The 17,619-nt window shown below is 35.6% G+C and overlaps 1 protein-coding gene across 1 annotated transcript; it reads left to right on the forward strand.

Annotated features, from left to right (window-relative positions):
• Window positions 1–1,093: 1,093 nt before the first annotated feature.
• On the forward strand, window positions 1,094–15,538 carry LOC132308286 (chloride channel protein CLC-f). Its single transcript, XM_059806325.1, has 9 exons — window positions 1,094–1,664; window positions 4,847–5,249; window positions 8,563–8,757; window positions 10,154–10,608; window positions 10,738–10,842; window positions 12,166–12,399; window positions 12,520–12,711; window positions 12,937–13,169; window positions 15,175–15,538. The coding sequence occupies exons 1-9, from the start codon at window positions 1,326–1,328 to the stop codon at window positions 15,251–15,253; spliced, it is 2,235 nt and encodes a 744-aa protein (XP_059662308.1). The 5' UTR covers window positions 1,094–1,325; the 3' UTR covers window positions 15,254–15,538.
• The last annotated feature ends 2,081 nt before the right edge of the window (window positions 15,539–17,619 follow it).

Raw genomic sequence — 17,619 nt, forward strand, 5'->3', positions numbered from 1 at the left:
GATTAATTTATAAAGAACCAATGTGAGCTTAAAACCTGGAATTTGGGGTCATCAATGTGTGTACTAGTGCGCCCTGCACGTACCATTAAATTGGCTTCCAGCCATGCAAATTGTACCAAATAATTACTTACATGCTCAAATTTGGAAGCCCAATCATAAACCACTAAGGTGTGATTTTGAAAGGTAGAAAAGTCAAGCGAGCCAAGTGAAATTATGACAGCTATAGAAAGTTTATATGAGATTTTGACAAATTTCAAAAAAGGTAAATGAAATTGAAAAAAATAAAACAAAATATTTAAAGACTTTATTTTCCCATCGGCCTAACACGCTAAAGTGTTACACATTGATCTTATTCTTCTTCTTATTTATTTATTTATTTATTTATTTTAAATAGTTGAACACATTGATCATGAACAACAAGAAATTGAAACACCCAGGGACAAAGACAGGAAATTAAGTCTATTGGCATGTTAGGGTGACAAAAAAAAAAAATCTAACTAACATGTCGATTAACAATGTTACAATACAAGAAGTTGAAAGATAAAAATGTAGTAATGGTATAATAATTTCAAAAATAATACTACCATATCATTATTTGCCAAAAAAAGATTGCAGTAAAGAAAATTTTCAAAACAGAAAATATGGATATTAAGTTCAAAAAATTATAGGGATAAATTTAAAGAACAAGAGAGAAATAAATATTATTGCACATACATCATATATGAGTGCAAGAAGAAGAAATCTTAAGATGAGGGAAAAGAAAGGAAGAAAATTAAAAAGAAAGAAAAATGAGATAACTTTAAAAGAAAAAATAAGAAGGTGTTTGAAGAAAAAGAATGCAAAATATTGGAAATTAAAGAAATTAGAAGAAAAAGAAGAAAATAAAATATTTACAGCTAGAAGGCCCAATGTGCAACTCTTTGGCAATTCCTAGAGTTGTAACAGTTGGACCTTCCAAATATATACGTATACTATTAGTTTTTTATTTTTTACAGTAGTTTTTTATTATGACTATTATGTCCTGGTCAGTTAATTTTTGTTTGTTCGTGACATTCGCGTAGGATGTCACCATAGAAAGTAAGAAAAGAAAAAAGCACTCGCTTGACTCCTATTGCATACAAATTACATATATTTTTCCTCAATTTCTCCGCTGTGAGAAACGAAGATCCAAGCAAAAACTCAACCATTTTATATAAATTTAGGGTATTCCTCTTATATATTGCCTATACTTTCTACTATATATATCATATATTTATATATATACACAGAGATAGTAGATGTGTATATATATGTATAGAGAAATGAGGTTATGAGAAGGAGTGGCAATGTCGGGGGGCGAATACAGTGATCGTAATATACTGTTGCGATCGAATTCGTCGGCTTCAGATGGCGATTTGGAAGGTCAAGGATCGCCGAAGAGTAACAAAGGCTTTCAAGATCTGCTGAAGCGGTTGGATCGAGGGTTTTCGGGACGACGTCTCAGCATCAAGCGTTCGGATAGGGACACTTCTTCTTCTTCAAATCATGGCGACAGTAACGGCGGCGTCATCAACGGCAGCGATGAGATCCTCGGTGATAGTGCTCCGCCGGAATGGGCGTTGCTGCTCATTGGCTGCCTTCTTGGCCTAGCTACTGGTCTCTGCGTTGCCGCCTTCAACCGTGGGGTGAGTCGTTGTATGCTTATTTGTATTGCTTTGTTATCTATTGAATTTGGATTGGCAATGTTAATATAGCTGCGTAATGAAAAGGGGTTGATAATGTTCTGTTAATTGCACCCATTTGCTGAAACTTTGGTCATTTTGGGTTGATCTACATTTGTTGCGGTAATCTATGCCTGGGAAATCGAAAGGGAGTATTTAATGGATGATTCAGGGCAAGCTTTTAATCTGATACATTGCAATGGAATTTGATTAGAAATAATACTTGTAATCTTCTCAACTTCTTTCACCTTTGTGATTTTTGGGCGTAGCTACTTGAAACTACAGTTCTGTCTTGCTAGCACAAGTGTTTGAAACAAGGAGATAGAAGGAAAGGGCTTAAGACCTATTGCCATTTTCACGTGGAAGGATAGATATTGATGTTTCCATGAGGATCCTAATGAAAAACAATGTCTTCTTAGAATAAAAGGACAGTTTGAGTTTTGTGGAACTGTTCCAAAGTAGATGAGCACTGAGAAGCAAAGTTTTTTTCAGCATCTGAGCTTTTTTTTGTTCAAATGTATCTTATTTTCCTTGGTCCTGGATAATTCATTCCTGGCGAATTAAAGGAAGCTTTTAATGGATGACTCAGGGCAAGGCTTATTGCTGTATATAACAAGCCAGTGTGTGTGAAGTAATGTTAAGCTGTATAAATGGGATGGAAATAAGTGATAGCAAAAGAGAATGAGGACACTTCAAATGCAGCTGTAGGTGGCTTAGTGGCTAAACATTAGTGGCTGGGTGCAATTTTATCTCACAAGTAATAAACACAGTGATTGCTCTATTTGGAAAGAGTTTTATGGTTTAGGTTGAGGGAGCTATAAGGATAAGTGCATGGCTTGCATGTGATTGTGGATAAAATTTGGTTCTACACAATCCAGGTGCATGCAATCAGCTTCATATAGTTGTAAAAATGCTTATTTAACTCCAGTGCATTGTCTTATGTTTTACGAAGGGAAAGAATCTATCTCCTTGTGTACTTGATTTTTGCATAATTGAATTGTATTGAATGGTTATACTTACTATTTTTATCTTGTAAAGAATAATTTTATTATAGGTAATCTTTGTTATTTGTGACAAAGATTGATGTTACTTTGCCAGTTTCTTAATTTCGAAGATATTTTAATCATATGTGCCTTATAAGGGCAAAGCTGTCTGGTTTGTGTCCATTTGTTTAAAACCATAACCAATGGTAAACAGGCAATGATTAAGAATATTCAATCTCCGCTCGTTATCTAGAACAGTCTTTATATCAGGCAAATTGGTAGTCAATCATCGTACTTGGAATCCTGATAAACCCCCCGTGGTCTCTCAATTTTCAAATACATCTGTCATATTTGCTGTGAAGAAATTTTAATTTTTTATCTCTAGCTGATTCATCCACAATTATAACCACTGGAATTTGATTGGGCAATAGTCCTTGTAATCTTCTAAATTTCTTTTACTTTGTTATTTTTATTTTATTTTTTGTGTGTGTAGCTACTTGCAACTATAGTTCTTGCTATCACAAATGTTCTAAAAATGAAATAGAAGGACAACTTGAAAAGGCTTAAGATTCTGTTGTAACATTCTATGTGGAAGGATAGAAGGAAAAGGCTCAAGACTCCAAGTGGGTCCCACATCATATAGCATATGCCAAATTAAGGGTTGAGCCTTAGATACCTCCTTCCGCGACTTTTGTACACCTGTAAAGGTTGCAGCCAGCCTGCCACTAATCTCTATCAAATGTGTCGCAGAGGAAATTGGGTTTGTTGCCTTTCATTTCTCTCTCTCTCTCTCTCTCATTTATGCATGATAATGGTGTTTCTGACCACTTGCTTTTGCCACCGTTTTCATCTTGGCCTTCTTCCTTATCACCATCATTGTTGGAGTCTCTTGATTGGTTTTGATAATGTAGAGAACTAACAATAACATTTTTCATTTGTTCCGAGGAAGTTATTATTATTATTATTATTATTATTATTTTTGTCAATCTGACGACAATCCCTCAATCACTATCATCATTACTTTGAGATTGTCCTGACCCTGACCACTACTACCATCATTACTTTGGTCCACTCCAAAACCGATGCATCCGATTGTACTCTTTCTCCCTCTCTCTATGATGTGCCACTAACTGACTACTTTTTTTTTTTTTTTTTTTCCCTCCCTTATTTTTAATGTATTCTACATGTGGCATTGCTTTCTTTCTCAAGTCTGGTATCTACTTTTTTTTATTTGCTCTGAGAAGTTAGGAAAAATGAAACAGAAAGCAATGAGAATATTACATTATTTGGACGTTTAATTGTTTCGGAATGCCTAACCAAATATGATTCCAACACCTTAACTTAATGGCGCCTAGTGCAACTATACGTCTCTAACCTGAGTTGATTTCATTTGGTTTTGAAGTAATGCCCAGATTAAAAGATGTATCTTGTTCTCTGGAACTACCCTTGGTTTCCTTGGCCACCAAAACAAGGGTCATTAGGTATTCTCTGAATGCAAGAATAATGATGCATGTGTGTATATATATAGAAAGTGGTCTTCTGAAGGTAGGAGAACATATACAACCACCACCATCACCAAAGCCTTTTCCCAAACATATACAACAACGACCACCACCAAAACCGTTTCCCAACTATTTGGGGTCGGCTACATGAATCCCATGTTTTCATTTCGCTCTATGTAAGGACATGGCCTCAGTCAAACATCAAACCGCATGTAGGTAGGAAAACATATGTGTACAACAAATATAGCAAAAGTCAAGCTGATCTATTGATATAATATGGCCTTGCTTGGAATTTTTGCGGGTCTGAAGGGCCCTGGAGTTCTAAATATTTGGGTATTCTTGTAATGATTGTGTATAGATTCCCTGTGTTGCATGGGAATGGTTATGAATCTAAATATTGGGGTTCTGGTTTTAGAGAAGAAAGGAGGGAGGTTTTTGTTACCCTAATCTATAGCAGGAAGTAGATCTTGGTAACCCTCTTCTTGATGGATGTAGGCATGGGTACCAAGCCATGTAAACCTTGCTATCTCTGGTGTTGGTTTGTCACTTTTCAACAATTCTTATGGCTATTGTGTTTTCAATCACTTGTACCATATTCACAGAGCATTTCCACTCCATGTTGCTTTTTCATACATTTGCTGACAGCAAGGTCTTCATCTAGGTGCATGTAATACATGAATGGGCCTGGGCTGGTACTCCAAATGATGGAGCTGCTTGGCTTCGTTTACAGAGGCTAGCTGACACGTGGCATCGGATACTTCTAATACCAGTCACAGGAGGAGTTATTGTTGGCATGATGCATGGTTTACTTGAAATATTAAACCAAATAAGGCAGTCCAGCTCTTCCCAAGGACAGGGTTTTGATTTTCTTGCTGGAGTATTCCCCATAGTGAAGGCCATCCAGGCTGCTGTAACATTGGGGACTGGTTGTTCTTTGGGTCCTGAAGGCCCTAGTGTAGATATTGGAAAATCATGTGCTCACGGATGCTCAGTAATGATGGAAAATAACAGGGAAAGGAGAATAGCTCTTGTTGCAGCAGGTGCAGCTGCTGGGATATCTTCAGGTATCTAGTCTGCTATAAATTATAATGCATTATTTGCTTGTTAGCAGTCATACATAATGTCTGTGATGCTGTTTCTTATTCTCTTGTGGATGAGCATGTCATTAACTGTTTTATTTTTCTCACATTATCCAGTGTGGTTGGTAAATTTGATGGATGCTAAATTCCCATTACAGTTTAGGATGCTTCTTTATTATGATTTAGCATACATTTTTCTCATGAACACAATGTGATGCTACATGTTCTACAGATTAGGCTGTAAATGACTATTTTCCTTGCCTTGTGTTTCGTTTCTTATTTACTCTCTGGTTTTGTATTTTTTCTTGCACCCCCAAAGCACCATAACACTGTACCCTATTCTAAAAAAGGGGAGCCTTTTTGTGAACCTTGACTAATATGTGGAAACCTTCTGAAGTCATCCTTCAACACAATAAGCTTTCAAGATCCAAATTCTTTCACATCAAAGCTTCAAAAATAAGAGACTCTGTTCATTTTAAAAGGCTCCTTTCATGATTTAAACTACTTGCACTCTTTAGGTTTTACTTCAAAGATTTAAGTATCATGTCATTCTTTCTAGGGTCACACATCAAATAAATCGTTTATAATCCGTGTCTCTGATGGGTTTTGTAAGTTGACAATATCAGTGAAGTGTAATCCTACTGGGAGGGAGTGTTATACTCTGATAAGACAATGATCACTATGTCCTATAATCTTGAACCAGGTTATCATCAATGCTTTATAGTTTAGGTCTTTTGTGTGTGTGTGTGTGTGATAAATGAAAGCTCAATGGATTACTTATCTTGATTAATTCTCCAATTATAGCGTCTAGGCAGACATTCCAAATACACATCTGTAGTTTATTTGTGCATGAGATTTATCTTGTGAAAGCTGCTTCATGCTTTCAGGTAGTCCTATTTAGTATTTACTGTACGATCGCTGCAGTACAGTCTAGGTGCCCTTTCCTAACAACCCTTTTGTTCGTGAAATTGATTGTGGGGATAACGTTGATAACAATAGGAGGAGCGGTGTTGTAGGTTCAATATTCTTTTCATTTCTACTTGCGCCAGAGACCCATGATATGATCTTGCTTTATCACAATTGGGGGGATTGTGGGTATGGAAGTAGGGTTTGCCTGTGCTCTTTGTTGACATTTAAGAATTAGGGGGTCGGGGAACATGGTACTTTGATTCCCAATGTTGACCAACTTCTTACTGTTCATGATGTTTACATAGAAGAAGCCAGCTAGTCCTATATTATATTCAGTAATAACAAGTTGCATTGAAGACTTTTGGAATAAGATCTTTGTGCTTGATTGTCCTTTCTAACTCGCATGTTTTTGAATTTTAAGTGGTCTTGACATTTCTGCTGATTGGCACTTGGCAAACAAAATTAGCATTATGAATTAGGCATGCTCTGACATCCACCTGGAGTTTTTCGGGAAGTTTCATGCATTTAGTCAATGAAATATTTAGATGAGCTTTGGCTTGGAATAAATGGATTTTCATTGTTGGTAATGGCTCGTTGTTGCCAACTTGAACATTGGTCTTCTGTTAATCTGAAACCAGTGGTAATCTATGTTATTTATTTATTTATTTGTCCTTGCAAGTAACTTACACACCTTTTTGCCCCTATGGGGACTTGAACCCTCAACCTCCACTTTGGGGGATTGGACTACAATTCTTGGTAATGGTAATATATGTTCCTTACGATAAGGATAAGCTTATTTTCTTCCTCTTTATTTTGTTTATCTTTATATTTTTTTATTATATTATGGGGGGAGGGGAAGGGGGTTGGTAAGATCTGTAAACCGGTCAGATTCGGACTGGGCCAGGGCTGATCCAACCCGAATCCGATAAGGATATTTCTCGATGCCATAACCGATGAATTTTTTTTTTTTTTAATCCGATTTGGTATTAAATTATCCGATCCATTAAGGGTGTAGTTCTTGATTTTGTTTTTGTTTATTTGTTTTTCTTTTTCTTTTGATAAAAGAAATGTCAAAAGAGATTGACAAACAATGAAAAGAATAAAAATGATGGAAAATGAAAGATAAATAAACGGGTCGGATTCAGACCAGGCCAGGGCTGATCCATTCCGAATCTGATAATTTCTCGATGCGATAACCGATTGATATTTTTTGATCCTATTTGGTATTAAATTATCTGATCCATTAAGGGTGTAGTTCTTGATTTTCTTTTTCTTTTTCTTTTTTATAAAAGAAATGTCAAAAGAGATCGGCAAACAATGAATAGAATAAAAATGATGGAAAATGAAAGATAAATTAAATATGGAAGAAAAAGGAGAAGAAAATTGGATCTTTTACTCCTTTTTAAAGAATAAACACTTAGGAGTAAGAAAAAATAAAGAGAGGGAAGAAGAAGAGGATAAAATAATGATAAAAGTATTTTGATAATATCTTAATATTATATATTATAGCATTACAATAGAACCAGAATCCATATCCGATTTGTTTAGCTAATAGATTATCGGATTCAGATCGTTAATGGATTATCGGATTAAATTTTCAATCCATATCCGAGTTATCAGATTGGATTTAGATCAAAATCTGATCCATTGTCTTGCCTGGTTTTGGGGGGGGGGGGGGGGGGGGAGGTATTCTTAAGCGTCCTAGTAAAAAATGGTGCTTGTTATCTTTAGTTGTGGCTTGTGGGGTGAAGAATTGAAATAATGACACGGGGAGGCCCTTCAGCTGTGGCATTTAGAAAAAAATTTGATGCCCGTTAATCTGTTATTACAGCTTTGGGGTGAAGAATTTAATTAAAATAGTTGCATGGTAAGACCCTTAGTCTTCTTTTCATATCTACAAATTGTTTCCAGAAAACAATATAGTATATGTATTTATATCTTTGATTGCTGTATCTTATTATCCGTATTTTTTTGTATGGAAACTTATCTTTCCCTTTAATGAGATAGATACACTGATTTTATCTTACTATTTGATTAAGAATGTGAAGTAATACAAGATGCAGTATATTGATTAATTTCCTTAACACAGTTGGAAGAATATCTAACTTCTGAAAACAACGAGTATCTTGTTTCTGTGCTAGTCCTTAAATCCTGTAACAGATGTCTCTGATTATTTCTTTTTACCCCTTCTTTTTGTTGTTCCTTTTCAGCTCTGCTTGCAATAAACAAGGGTCCTTTCTCTTCATTGTTTTTTCTGCTAATCTGTTAGTTTTGATAACCATGTGACTATGTGCTTGCACAGTTGCACTGGCTATCAAAAAAGATTTGTTTCTGCTTATCTATTTTTGTGGTGTTCAATTTATCATACATATTTTCTTTTGTACTTCAGGTTTTAATGCAGCAGTAGCTGGTTGTTTCTTTGCTATTGAAACTGTTTTAAGGCCTCTTCGTGCAGAAAACTCTCCTCCATTTACAACTGCAATGATAATATTGGCATCTGTTATTTCATCTACTGTATCAAATGTTATCCTTGGGGAGAAACAGGCTTTCACAGTGCCCACGTATGATTTGAAATCTGCTGCTGGTATTTTATCTGATTCCAGTTCAATTTATTATGATTTGAAGGCATGCATGAGTGGCGTATCTGTGATTCTGTGTATTCTCATTTCCCCCAGATTATTGTACTGCTATTTTGTTTTTAAAGAAAATATTCTCCAGTTGGTTATTTTTTGACTGGGAAGCTATTCTGTAAGAAATTTATTGTTCTTCCTGCTGAATTGAACTGTTACGTGGATATATGATTAGCATTTAGAATATTGGTTATGAAGTTTTAGACTTTTAGTGCACAGTTTGGTTGAAGCCCTCTGCCCCTCTCCCCACACGTTATGTATTAGTTTTTTGTAAGGTGCATTTAAATTGAAAAGCAGATTTTGTGTTCGTTATATTGTAGTTAAGGTTTAATTAACTGTTCTGGGCTCTATTGCACAAGTCATTTGCTGTCAAATCATTCTATAAAGAAATGCACGTTTCGTTTGTTTTTAAGCTTATCTCTTGGTAGTACATCCTTGAGTGTTCCGCACCATTTATTCTCCTTGATTTTCTCTCTTATCTTTGTTTTTTATTTTTTAATTCAAATAATCTTTTGTGGGGATATATTGGAGTGAATGTTCAGCCACATGTTGAAGTTCTGCATTCTGACAATTGAGCTACGTGCACAAACTGTGGTTTGACCACAAAGTTCAGGACAAAAGTTGGAATATAGTGACATTGGTGGTCCTTTGGTTCGGATATATATGTATTTAGCTTATGGCCAATCCCAAATAGTTGGAACAATACTTCATTGATCATGAGTATGCATGTTATCTTCTTCACATGTCACTTGAACAAAATAATGTATAGTGGGAATTGTAAAAACCCAATCTGACAGGCAGCTCCACACATCAGTTCCACTAGAATTAACAGGAAAATTTGTTCTCCCCTCTCATCTCAACACAGGACGAACTTCTTCATCAATTTAAAAAGAAAAATAAGAACAACAGAACATAGCAACCTCAACAATTGGGGGTATATGACGCATCTTATTAGCTAGACCATGTTATTCATTGAATCAAATAATTCTTGCTCTATGATTTTATTAGGATGTTCTTATTATTGATACTGCAGTGTATATCTGTGAACCACCTAGTTAGGCTTGGTAACCCTCCTAGTTAATGGCCCCCACATCTTGTGGAGATTTGCAAGGAAAGGGAAAGGGCTACTTAATGCCCAAAATTCGGTAACAAATACATTTCTGTTTTCGCTTGAGGCATGAATTAGCTAGGTACGCATTTATGTGTGTTTATGTGTCGATGCAATTGATACTGGATTTAAAATAGCGCACAATGATAAAATACAGAAGTTATGTCTGCATATCTCTTGTTTAACTTAAGTATTGGATTTTTGTTTGTCGAAATTTGAGATCTGCTGCTCTTCCTTTGCAGAACTACCTTTGTACCTGATTTTGGGTATGCTATGTGGGATAGTAAGTGTAGCTTTCACTCGCTTGGTAAATTGGTTCAGCAAGGCATTTGAGTTTATAAAGGAAAAATTTGGCCTTCCAGCTGTCGTATGCCCTGCATTAGGTGGTTTAGGAGCTGGCATAATAGCTCTCAAGTATCCTGGCATACTTTACTGGGGTTTCACTAACGTTGATGAAATCCTACATACCGGGAAGAGTGCTTCAGCACCTGGAATTTGGCTACTAGCTCAGCTAGCAGCTGCAAAAGTTGTGGCAACGGCTCTGTGCAAGGGATCTGGGCTTGTAGGTGGCCTATATGCACCAAGTTTAATGATTGGTGCTGCTGTGGGTGCTGTTTTTGGGGGTGTAGCTGCAGAATTAATCAATTCAGCCATTCCTGGAAATGCTGCTATTGCCCAACCACAGGCATATGCACTGGTAACACTTTTCCATTGTAGAAGGCTTATGTTAACATGTACAAGTACTCTTTGCTCATAATTTTTTATTGATCGTTCAAGATTAATTTTGATTAATTGATGTTAATAGAACTTTTAAATCCTACTGCAGGTTGGGATGGCTGCAACATTAGCTTCAGTTTGTTCAGTACCCTTGACATCAGTTCTACTTCTGTTTGAGCTGACAAAAGATTATATGATCTTGCTTCCTCTCATGGTAATTCTTCCATGACATCGCTTGATAAATATTCAGGTGCACTCTTTAATGTCTGTATGGAAGTCTTTGAGGCTACCTTGTAGTGATGAAGTCAGATTAAGGCAAGATGTAGCTAAGTTTACCTCCATGAGAACATATTATCATCTAATGTCTTTCCGTCGACTTGATTTAATGGGTTTGCTATGTCTAACACTCTAATCATATAAGGAAAGTGAAAATTTTCCGTTTTAAGCATTTAAGGAATGGCAAAATGCACATATTCAGAACCTAAAGTAAACTTGCATTCTTGGAAGGGTAAAGGGATTTTGCAATATAGCTATATTGAGGTGTGGTTGCTTGAGATAAATTTATTATTTCCATTTTCCAGTAGACCACTTAACTCTCAAGGTTGGCAAGAGTACCCTTTTCTCTCACATGGGAGGTTGAGGGTTCAGTTCCGCATTGGGGCAATACGGGGCACGTGCGTGCTTACCTACCAAAAAGGAAAAAATAATGAAACCTGATGGGTTTAGCTGTCAGTAATGCGGAAGTTTCAAAAATCTGTATATTATGGGTTTTAAATGTAACACCGTTACATAATCCTTGGGACATGAACCACTTTACTTACTAATTTCTCACAGCTAAATCTCATATGACTTTCTGAATTGGAGAAACTCGTCATGTACGCATATAACTCAGAAATAATTTAAATACAGAAGTATATTTTTTTTTCTTTGGGTGGGGGGGAAATATGGTGGATATCTGCACCTCCTTTGGAACTGAGATTATTCCTTTGTTTGCTTTTTTGTATTTTAAACTAATACATGCGCACAACGGGATTCTAGAAGCTCTGAATGTTTTGTATGTATGCATTCACACTTCTGTTAACTCACAAATATTTTGGATCCTTATATAATTTATCATTTAGTTATATTCAAAATCCGTTGTTAGATGCTCTATTTTTTATTTTATTACATTTGGGGTTATAAATTGGAAAAAGTGCAATAATTTTGTAGCCTTTAATTATTATTTTTATTTTTTATAATTATTTTCATTTAGCTTTTTTGAATAAATTTAAGCTATGCAGTGGTAATATTATTGTTCAACTATATGACTTGGTAATTGACCCAACACCTGGCCTCTGCCCTGTTAAAATCTGGTGTCAGTATACCTTCTATGCTTGATTATCTTATCCTGTCTTATTTTGTGAAACATTTTCTAAATGCCTACTGATATTGTTTGAAAGTCACAAATTTAGTTCTAGATTTAATAGTTGTCTATTGTTGTAACTCTTTGGGGCAATGCATTTTAATATTTGCCCATTGGTGTAAATTTTGCACACAGGGGGCTGTTGGATTAGCAATATGGGTGCCCTCTGTGACAAACCAGTCGAAGGAGAATGAGACATCTGACGCAAAGAGTTTGCCAAGTGGCTATTCTGTCCTTCGGCCAGTTGAAGATAAAAACGAAGGTATTTGGAGACAATCTGGTGATGCAAATGATCTAGAACTCTCTGTTATAAGGAATTCTGCTAACAATGAAGCAATTGATGAAGATATATTTCTGGACGAACTAAAGGTTCAAAATTTTCTCTTTTGTTTTTCGGACTACTTGGCTTGCTTGGACCATGTGTTTTGTTATCTAATTATTCTTATTTGTGGCTCAACTTCCTTAGATATATTTCCCTTTTCTAATCAGGTTTCTCAGGTCATGTCAAAGAACTATTTGAAGGTTTCTCTGACCCTAACCTTGAAGGAGACAGTAAAATGTATGCATGATGGCCAACAGAAATGCGTGCTTGTGGTTGATGCTGAAGATTTTCTAGAAGGAATTTTAACATATGGCGACATTAAACGGTTTCTATCCAATAAGTCTGGTGATGCTCCTGAGGTCCGTTCATCTCTTCTGGTTGTATGTGATGTCAGTTGAAATGATGATAGGCTTCAATTGTGGTTAAAATTTTATGTAGATATAAATCTTTGTTAATTCAAAGTTATGTTTCCGCCTTCTTTCTTGTTCTTGTTTCTACTCTTAAGAGATGATCTATACTTATTTGTGCAACATTTATTTTATTACCTTCTACAGTGATAATTCTTATACCTGAAATTATTGCAGGTAAATACTTGTCTTGTTTCTTCTATCTGCACTCGAGGAATAAACTATCGTGGGCGTGAGTGTGGACTTCTGACTTGTTATCCAGATACTGATTTGACAATTGCTAAGAAGCTAATGGAGGCAAAGGGGATAAATCAGTTGCCTGTGGTTAGGCGTGGTGGAGAGTTCCAAAAAGAACGAAAGCGCAGAATTGTTGCTATTCTTTATTATGATTCAATCTGGAACGCTCTCAGGTATTAATTGCTTCTGTTTCATGGTTAAATGGTATCACTTTTTTTGTTTTCCCATTTCCTATTCTTGATGCATATTTCCCTGTTTCAAACTGTTTAATGTATGAGTCAGTATTGATCTTTTGAATGACTACTGGCACTAGAGCTGGCATAATCTGACCTGGACTCATAAACCTTCTTGTGATTGGTTCCGTCAAAACGTTTAGCTAATATTATATGTTCCTTCCTCTTTTATTTATTTAATTTTTTTTTCAAGGATCTTGTAATATCACAGGCGGTTGTGTGTTGGACCCACAATTTATGTTTAGGATTTGAGGTTCTGTTTTGAACTTGGCTTGAATTCCAATTGGCCAGTCTATTTTTCTATACGACTGTATTCAAATAGTATATGGGTGAAAGAGCTAATAAACAAAAATAATTACCAAAAAGGTAAAAGTACTCTTTTGGTCCAAATTGCCCTAAGCTACTTTAAAATTTCCATCCACCTCATCTCTCTACAAGGAAATCCTTGCTTCCCTTTCTCTCTGGTTCCGGCAACCTCTTCCTTCACGTCACCCACTCTCTCTCTCTCTCTACTTACTTTCTCTCACTACTGCCGAAGTCATATAAACAAAAAGTAACACTCCGTTCGGTCTCGGCCGCTTGCTTCTGGGTTTTGTCGGAAACGGCGAGGGAAAGCTTGACAATGGTACTCTGGACACAGCCGGTTCGGTCTCTGGTTCAGACCGGGTTCCTGCAAAATTACTGGTTTTGTCCTGAAAACTTCTGGCAGGACGCAAAAGAGGCGACTTCGAGACAGAATCGTCACAAATTGAGACAACCATTCAATATCCTCCACATCATCTACCTGTAAAAAAAGGTCTTCGTTATATATAATTACTAATAATTAAACCATAAAAAATACCCAGAAAATCAAATTTTTGGTAATAAAATTGTTACTGGAACTGCGAGTTCGCCGGCAGTGAGAGACCCAGAATTGCTGGTGCCAGAAAAATTGGAATTATCATCACTGACTCGGTCTTGAGACGATAAGAAAAAAAAGTCCTTTTCTTCTTTTAATTATAATTCTCCAACAGACCATTTTGAAATCCTTACCAGACATCCACTGAGAAATCATCACACGAAACACCATTAATTGCATTCAAACACAACAATTCATCAAGCAACACTTGTTGGGTCGATTTCATTGCTAATTCTCTTGAAAAACTTGACTTCAATGCTCTTGCTTTGATGCACTCCATTCCTAATCTCTAATTCTCTAAACCAACCTTACAAAATTTCAAAAAGAAATGTTAAAAAGAATCAAATTACTAGACTATTTTTTTAGCTCAAAAGGCACATGTTTATATATGTATAGAAATAATTCCTCAAAAATGAAGGAATTGAAGAGGAAGGTGTGAGAAATTGCAGAAAATTAAGGGATGGAAAAAGTAAGAGTTGCAAACTGTTGATTAGGGGCGCCATTGTGTCCAATGAGCATCCTCTGTGGTGCACTCTTCATGTGGCAATGTGGTGGTGGGAGGTGGGTGTGGTCGGTGGTAGTGGTGGTGGTGGTGGTGGTTGTTGTTTATGAATGGTTTGGAAGTCATTTTACAATATGTGAAGGGTAATTTGGACTCAACTGTTTACGTCTTTGTCAAATATTAATTACTAATGTAAAGTTGTCGTATTTGTAATATACACTCAATTCTTTTTTAATATGGTCACTTTTATAATATTGTAAATATAAGTTGTCATTTATTAAACAATCCCATAAATGAATCAGAAATGAGGTTGAAGTTGACTTAAGTATGGCCTTAATGCTTATTTGTGCTGCTCAATTCTTGAACCTTGTTCGTTTTTAATTTATTGAATTGATAGTTGAATGAGAGAAAACTAGAAAAATCAATAAGCAAGGTATAATGTCGTCCAGGTTTACATTTTTTTCTGTCATGATATGATTTGATTATATAGATGTGCCTATCTTATCATCAACTTTGCCATACTGATTCCTACATATATTGTGCAGAGACGAGATCGATCACCAAAAATCACTATATCAGCAGAGAAATGACAATCTTGAGTTGGTGATAACAAATGGTCATTAGTGCAATCATAGAGCGTCAAAAATCAAGTTTCACGAAACTGAAGTTGGAAGTAAAGATCGTCATTCATTTTTGGGAATCCAAATGTGTATTCTTGGGCGTGTTTTATTAATAGATAAGATCGTCGTAATGATGAATCTGACATACGAAATCATTCCTTATGTAATTTAGCCACAGCATATTTGTATATGTAGATCACTCACAATTTAGTTGTTAGCAGACATTTGTTTGAGAAAAATGAAAATACGCATCAATAGTAAAACCGAAAGCTGTATTTTCTGTGGAAAATTTCTTTGATGCCTATTTAGGCTGTTATTTGTGGATACCTTTACAAATATTCGACACGGATGGACTGAAAACAAAGGAAGCTTTCAGTTTTAGTCGACTGACTGCCGATTAATGATTTGTCTTTCCGTGTTCGATAGGATTGGCAGAGTTGTCTTGTCTCGCTACGTGCTTGGGGAAGTTGGGGCGGGGTTGGAGCGAAGAAAAGTAACCCATGAATAAGAGAACGTTCAGGTATTTGTTCTCACCCTCACTCCGTTAAAAATATTAATCTCCATCAATCATTAATAGATAAATTAAATTTAGGATAAATTATACAGATCTCCCTTGAAGTTTTATCAACATACACAGATTTCTCTTTCTGTTTGTCAAATTACACCGACCTCCTTAAAATTTGTATCTTTGTAACACTGGATATCTTTCCTTAAGAGCCCGTTAATAGCCAACTCAGCCAACAATGATGTAAGCATTTTTTTTAATCAAAGTTTTCAATAATACCCGCCAACTCAGCCAACAATGATGTAAGCATTTTTTTTAATCAAAGTTTTCAATAATACCCTTTTCATTATCTTCTTGATCATTGAAAATACATCAATACCCGCCCACCTTTATATTGCCCACCTCTATATTGTATAATTGGTAAAAAGTCAAACCACAACTTGCAAGTTTTATTTCTTTCCCCAATTTTCTCTCCTTTCTCAGCTTCACCCTAATCTCTATTTTTCTGTCTCCTCTCATCTTCTCTCAGCCCTTTCAACTCAAAACCAAGATCTGGGTCGTCATCAGCGTGCCCAACAACCAGCTCCTCGCAGTTGGGTTCTCCAACGCCACTGTCGCCGCCTGGATCGGTCGAAATGTCGCATGTGATGCATATATCTCAGTGTGTATATATATATATGAAGCCGCAACATAGAGCCCGCCCAACATAGATAAAACGGGGAAATTAAAAAGAAAAAGAAAAAGAAAAGAATAAGAGGTGTTCAAGAAAACTATTAATCCAGACTAATTAGAAGATAGAACTCAACAAATAATTTAAGATAAAAAAAAAAAAGAAAAAAAAAACAAAGAAATCAACAAATTGAGTTTTAGGACGATATAAAGGTGAGAGTTTTCTATAACCCGTGTTCATAAAAGTATTGACTATTAACTATATATCCACGGGAGATGGAGTCGGAGGAGGTCAGGCAGTCACCGGAATCGTTGAAGTAAGTTTTGGGCCTTTTTGTCTTTTCAAACTCCATTGGGTATTTCAATATAACAGTTAATGTCATCTGTCCAAAAGTTTTGACGGGGAAAATGCCAGTCTTATTTGATAAATAAGAAGGGAGGTTAGTATATGATGACGAAATTTTAGGGGAGGTGTAATTATTCCTTAAATTTATTACATAAAATTGTGATAAGTTTTATTTTTATTTTTCAAATCTATAGTTAAAATATGGTAAATTCCATGTGTATCTTATCATAAAATACTACGTGGCTCAATTGGAGCCCTGAAAAATGTCGCACTACTAAATCTTATGTCACCTATCTATGAATGCACATTAAACGTGTTTGATCTTAGTTTGAAAGAACAAATCACTACACTCTCGGTGATGTGTTGGCCACTTGCTGTCACATCTTGTGATAAAAAGACTTAAAAGTCCACTCTCCACAATAAATATATAGTATAATATTCTTTTCATTTTGCGAGAACTGTAATTATTATTGTAACAGGAGTTACAAATATTGTTTTTTTTAAATGAAATTTCGAAGCATTAGCTATTAAATTCTTCGGCTTTTGTGGTCCAAACGAAAGAAGAAAGAGGTAGAAAAGCACTTGTCCAAACAAAACTATTTGTCTGACTTTTGGGAATTAAATTAAACTAAAATTTGCACATTCAAATTCCAACTACCCAGAGGGCAGCTTAATTATTAATGTAAATTGAAGAACTGCATTATATTAATGATATTTCAAAATCTATCTCAAGGAATTTATTAGAAAAGATTATAGAATATTATTATTTGTGTTTACTTTTTACCTAACTATTTATGATGTTGGTGGTATCTAAAAATCTAGGAGGCAGATCGACAAAATGACAAATTAA

This window comes from Cornus florida, unplaced genomic scaffold, assembly GCF_030987335.1.
Source record: "Cornus florida cultivar Cherokee Brave unplaced genomic scaffold, ASM3098733v1 CherokeeBrave_3.0.0_Hap2_Chr05, whole genome shotgun sequence".
NCBI classification, from domain to species: domain Eukaryota; kingdom Viridiplantae; phylum Streptophyta; class Magnoliopsida; order Cornales; family Cornaceae; genus Cornus; species Cornus florida.